Below are 6,447 nucleotides of genomic sequence, written 5' to 3' on the forward strand. Positions count from 1 at the left end.
GAGAAGGATCAGGGAGAGGGATAGGAGGAAGGGAAGAGGAAGGGGGGACTTTGCTTAGAAGGCATGACCTGGTGAGACATAGATGGGCAGGGCCAATTGACTGGGACATCCAAGTGGCTTGAGTGTCAGACGGTGCAGAAGCTCATTTAATGTGTGAGACATGATACCAGAATGATGACCAAGGAGCTTGATGGCTGTGGGAATGGTTAATATGACAATATGAGGACCAGACCAGGGAGGATGCAGGAGTTCTGGGTGTAGGTTTTAAAGAAGAATGGAGTCACCTGGATGAAGGAGAAGATGTTTGTTTGAGGTAGATATTTGGGGGGGATCTTAGGAGAGTCCTATCAGCATGTTCCCATAGAAGATGTTGTAGCAGACATAAGTAAGGTAGGTAGGAAGCTAGCAGAGGAGGCTCATGTGGAAAATTTTGCATGAAAAAAATGGGTGCCCATAGAATAGTTCAAATGGACTAAGTCCAGAGGGAGAACATCGAACTGCATGTAGCTGAGTCAGAGCTAGAGGGAGTAGAGTGGGCCAGGAGAGTTTTATCTCAATGGAGAGTTTGGTGAGGTGATCTTTGAGGAAACCACTGGCTTGCTCTACTTTTCCAGATGACTGAGGGTGGTGGGGTACATGCAGTTTCTAGGTGATGTTCAGGGTTGTTGATACTTGCTGAACAATTTCAGAGACAAAGGAAGGTCCATTGTCTGACTGGATATGGGTAGGCAAGCCAAAGCAGGGTATAATTTGTTCTAGCAGAGTGAAGGCAACTACTGCTGCTGTCTCATATGCTGTAGGGAATGTTTCGATTCAGCCTGGAAAGTGTCTACTAGAGTTAGTAGGTAGCGTCATTTTTTTGTGTCTTGGCATGTGAGTAAAATCAACCTGCCAGTTTAGTCCTGGCAAAAATCCTTTCATATGCTGTGTAGGAAGCTTGGGATGCATGCCACCTTGGAGTGAGACTTTAGAGCAAATACAGCATCGAGAGTGAACTCGGTGTATATTTTTTTCTTCCAAAGGGGGTGTAAAGAACAAAAGATAGACAAAGGAAAAAAAAGGGGTTTTGGGCCCAGTGTGGAGAGAGTTATGAATATCAATGAGGATCTCTGTAGATTGGAATTCAGGTAGAGCAATTTTATTTCCAAGAAAGATCCAACCTTGAGGTGTAATGTGTGCCCCCTGCTTTGCTCATAAGATGTTGATTTCTGCATGGGAATAGATAGGACTAATTAAGTAGTTCAGAAAAGAACAGGAGCAGATGAGATGCATGTGAGGCTACAAGTGACTGCATCAGCTCTGGCATGTCCTTGAGCCACAGGAGTCTGAGCACACTGATGTCCTTTGCAATGTACAATAGCAAATTCAGAAGGCAAAAGCAGAGCTTTTAGCAGCTTAGATATGAGGGTAGTGTTAATGATAGGTGAACCTTTTGTGGTAAAGAACCCCTGTTCTTTCCAGAATGCAGCATGATAGGAAGACATATTTAGAATCAGTATAGATGGTGATTTGCTTCCCTTTGGCTAAAATCAGTGCTCTGGTGAGAGTGACTAACTCAGCCTTCTGTGAGGAAGTGCCTTCTGGCAGGAAGTCAGCCTCTAAGGTGTTTTGGTTAGTGACTACTGCATAGGCTGCTCTGTGGTGGCCATCAGGGCCCAGGGTTGAACTGCCATCAACAGAGTAAGATGGGGGTTTGATAAGGAGATGTCCATCAGGCAGGACCTGTGTGAAGAGAGATTATCAAGCACTTCTGGGCAGGAATGTGTTATGAGAGAAAAGTTGGAAGGAAGAAGGGAGGCTGGGTTAAGGGGTAGTGACACTTGGAGAGTAATAAAAGGGTTTTTAATAAACAGGAGGTGAAAGTCTTGTAAACGTGATGGACTAAGGAGGGTTAAAACTTTTTGTGTGAAAAGGTCTGTAAAATGATGTGGAGTATAAAGAGTGATAGGCTGCAAGAATGCAAGTTTGAGAGCTGCTCTGGCTAACTCAGCTGCAGCTCTAAGGGCAAGCAGATAGGGTAATCACACTTTTACAGTGGTATTAAGCTACTTAGACAGGTAAGCAACTGGTTGGTATATGGGTCCTACATGCTGTGTAAGGACTACTACTGCCTGGCCTTGGCGTTCATCCATGAACAGACAGAAGGGCTTAGAGAAAGGGGAGGAGTAGAAACAAGAGTGTCACGAAGTGCAAGAAAGGCTTTGCAAACTGTGGTAGAAGAAGTAAACAGGCCTGTGGGGGTTTCAGGAGCTGCATCAGATAAAGGTCATGCCAGAGCGGCATAGTTTGGGACCCAGTATTAGAAAAATCCCATGAACCCTAGAAAAAGAGAGTGTTTGGTCTGCATTTTCAGGTTGTTGTAGAGACTGAAAGGTGGTGAAGAGTGAGAGATTTTGTGGTGGGAGTAAGGAGTATCCCAAATATGTGACAGAGGGTAGAGACAGGTGAGTCTGGGCGGGGAGACATGATAGCCTCTGGTTCCCAGGAAATTAAGGGGTAGAACAGTGTGATGGCAAGAAAGATTATAGGAGAGGTAGCATAGGAGGAGATAATCAATATATTGTAGCAAAACAGTAGGGAACAGAGAAAGAGAGGAAAGATCTTTTCTAAGAACCTGGCCAAAGAGGTGGGGGTTGTCACAGAACCCCTGTGGGAGCATGGTCCTTGCTAGCTGTCTCAACATGTGGGTATCAGAGTCTGTCCCTGTGAAGACAAACAAGAAATAATAGTCGAGGTGTAAGGGCACTGTGAAGAAAGTGTTTTTTTCATCTAAGAGAGTGAAATGGGTGGTGGTTGGTGGGATGTGTGAGAGGCGTGTGTAGGGATGTATGGAGATAAGCTTCATTGATGAGGCGCAGGTCTTGGATGAGCCGATAAGCTCCTGACGGTTTACAAACTGGGAAGATGGGAGTGTTACAAGGGAGTTAATGGGAATCACTAGGCCTTGACTGAGAAGCCTGGAGATGATGGAAAGGAAGTCATGTTTAAGAGCAACAGGGAGGGGAAACTGGCATCAAGAGGGGGATAGTGTGGGGTTCTTCAGAGAGATGCCAACAGCTGTGAGGTTGGAGGCGACTACTGGTTTTTAATTATCCCACACAACTGGGTTTACTTCAGAGAGAAGAAGAGGTGGCTTGCCATCCTAGGAGGCTGACAGGTGAGGAACAAGAGGAAGTAGGTGACAGATATGAGGAAGTAGGAGAGAAATATTCATTGAAGAATGTGAGGCCTTGAGGAATAGAAATGGATGCCTGGAGTTATTGTAAAATGTCTCTACCTAACAGGGGAACAGAGGAGAAAGGCATAACTAGGAAATAGTGTGTGAAAGGCATGGTGTCAAGTATACATGACAGGGGAGGAATTCAGCATGGAAGCGTCAGTTTGCCATCAATCCCCATAACTGTGACCTAGGAAGGCATAGTAGCATCTGAGAAGGTGGATGGGACAGAGTAGCTAGCCCCCATGTCCATAAGAAATCCATAGACTTACCTGCTACTGCAATGGCTACTGTAGGCTCAGCAAAGGTAAAGTGGGTCTCCAAAGCCAGACATTGTCACTCTTCATCTGTGAGACCCAGTAGTTCCAGGGGTGGGACTGCCTCATAAGTGGATGGTAACTTGCTGTGGCTATGCACAGCAAATGATTGAACCACAGTAGAGCAGTCATTTCACCGGTGATCTGGGCACTTGCAGGCTGAGCACGGCTTGCTCATGGTCGTCGCTGTGGGCACATCCTCGTGTACTGGTCATTCAGGCCACACTTGAAGCAGGCGCCAGGTAGGGAGGTGTTGGGCCTGGGACCCCTATTTCCCTGCTGTGCCAGCATGAAGGCTGCTGTGATAGATTGGGTTTGGTGCACCACCTTCTGGTGCATGAGAGCCTGCTTGGCCACTTCGGCCCTGTGCTCCCTGGAACTAAAAACTCTCAAAACTATGTTTACCAAATCACTTATTGCAGTTTGAGGGCCATTTTAGGCCTTTTTGAGTTTCTTTCAAATGTCTGGAGTTGACTGGTGATAAAATGAATAGCTACAACTGTGGAATATGGAACAGTGGAGGGATCTAAGCAGGTGTATTGCGGTAAGGTTTCAGTTAAGCAATTTAGAAAGACAGCTGAAGGGGAGCTCTGGTGGCCTAGTGGCAAGGAGCTGCAACTACAATCCCAGAGGCAAACGGTTCGAATCCACCAGATGCTCTGCCGGGTAAGGAGGGACAATCTCCTCCTGTACCAGCCAGAACTGATTTGACGGTACACGCACACAAAAATTAAAAAAAAAAAAAAAAGAAAGACAGCTGGGTTCTCATCAGAGCCTTGTGTTATGTACCTTCATTCGCGCATATTTTCCTTTCTTCCACCCCTCCTCAATTATCTTTTTATTGTGTGTCCTCTTCCAAGCTATTAATTGTTTAGGGAATAACTTGTAATCCCTCTTATCCATTACCAAATGTTTTGGATCTTTGGTGATTAAATATTTAATATGCAAAGATATGTCTCATGAAGTGGTGTGTGTTCCATCGTATGCACGTGTGTATGTGCGTGGTGTGTGTGTCTTAATTTTAATTCTAAAGCTAAAATAGCATAAAGATAGAGGGAATTAAAGAAGAAACAAAGGAAATAATTTGGAAAAAATTTAAAAAGGAACACAGAAATTAATGCTATTTTTAAATTAAACTATGCAGTGCATTATTATGTTGCTGTTGTGTACTATCCAATCAGAACCAACTCATCTCTGACCCTCCAGTGGGTCTTAAGAGACAATAAATTGCATGGGAGGAGAGTGTTCATCCTTGTCCCACCATAATCTATCAAATCTCGAGTACTACTCTTGAAATAAAAATGACATTGTTTTTATAAAATTAATAAAGCTAAAATTATGATTTCAGCAATGTTTCCAAAGATTTAATCTATCTCGTATTTAGACAACTTCCCTTAAATTCTTGAGCAAAAGAGTATGTCTCAAAGAAATATTATCAGGATTAAATGAAATAATATATGTAAAGTTAGGAATAGAGTACAGATCTGACAACACTTTGTTACTACTGCTCCTTAATAGAAATTTTTTTGTCTTTCATATGAAAACACATGTAAAATTAATATTAGGGATGTTGTTGTTTGAGAGATTAACCTTTGATATATTACATCAGCACCAGATGTAGTAAATGCCACAGATTTAAAAATGAAATTTTAAGAATTGTTGTAAAAAAAGTTAATCAGGTGAATTCTGGTTGCCTAGTGGCAAGAAGCTGCACTGCAATCCCAGAGGTGTGCAGTTTGAATCTACCAGATGCTTTGCTGGGGAAAGAGGGACAATCTCCTCCTGTACCAGGCAGATCTGATTTGATGGTAGACACACACAAAAAATTAATAATTCTTTTTGAAATAAAGTTAATCAGAGAAAGAACTTTATAGGTAAGATATAGGGAAAAAAAGTCAAGAACAATTACTGAATTGAAAAAAAAAAGAAATAATAACTACACACTGAAGTCATGGATTCTTTGGTAATAGAAGAAATTATGTATTTCACTGAGGAAAGAAAAAAAATTGGAACATATAAATTAATGATGTTGGATTTTGGAGACAATGAAGGCCATTTATAATGAGACCAGTGGCTATCATAGATCATAGACAAGAGATTATTTTACTGAGAAGTCTGCCCAGGGCCCCCTTCACATCCTTGTTCCTTAAACTGTAGATGAAAGGATTCAGCATGGGTGTGACCACAGAGTACATCACCGAGGCAACAGAGCTCCTCTGGGAAGAATGGGTCACAGCTGAACTGAGGTAGACTCCAAGGCCTGTCCCATAGAAGAGGGAAACTACTGAGAGGTGGGACCCACATGTGGAAAATGCCTTGTACTTGCCTCCAGTAGAGGACATTCTCATTAAGGAGGAAACAATCTGAGAATAAGAAAAGAGGATCCCAGTGAGGGGAAACACACCCAATAAGGCTGTGGACACATACAAGAAGATGTTATTAATGAGGGTATCTGAACAGGCAATCTTTAGAATTTGAGCCAGTTCACAGAAGAAATGAGGAATTTCAGTGCCTATACAAAAGGTCAGCTGTGCCATCAGTAGAATATGAAGCAAAGAGACCCAAAAAATGACCACCCAAGACACCAGAACCAACAAACCACATAGTCTGGGGTTCATAATAACTGTGTAGTGTAAGGGGTGACAGATGGCCACAAAACGATCGTAAGCCATTACAGTTAGAAGAAAATTGTCCAGTCCTGCAAAAATCATGAAGAAATACACCTGAGTGAAGCATCCTGTGTAGGAGATGTCTTTGCTCTGTGTGTGGATATTTACCAGCATCTTTGGAACTGTGGTGGTGACGAAACAGATGTCAACGAAGGACAGGTTGGAGAGGAAGAAGTACATGGGGGTGTGGAGACAGGGGTCAGAGCTGACAGCCAGAATGATGAACAGGTTCCCCAGCACAGTG

The 6,447-nt window shown here is 43.1% G+C and overlaps 1 protein-coding gene across 1 annotated transcript in view; it reads right to left on the reverse strand.

The window, feature by feature from the left end:
- Positions 1-5,618: 5,618 nt before the first annotated feature.
- Positions 5,619-6,447, reverse strand: part of LOC102847547 (olfactory receptor 7D4-like) — a gene marked incomplete at its 5' end in the record, with an annotated part of 1,534 nt that continues 705 nt past the window's right edge. The window contains one exon of the mRNA XM_006898751.1: positions 5,619-6,445. Within this exon, the coding sequence (XP_006898813.1) occupies positions 5,619-6,445 (827 nt within the window). The remainder of the gene's footprint in view (positions 6,446-6,447) is intronic.

Source organism: Elephantulus edwardii, unplaced genomic scaffold (genome assembly GCF_000299155.1).
Source record: "Elephantulus edwardii isolate Elephantulus edwardi_28Jun2011 unplaced genomic scaffold, EleEdw1.0 scaffold00237, whole genome shotgun sequence".
Taxonomy (NCBI): Eukaryota; Metazoa; Chordata; class Mammalia; order Macroscelidea; family Macroscelididae; genus Elephantulus; species Elephantulus edwardii.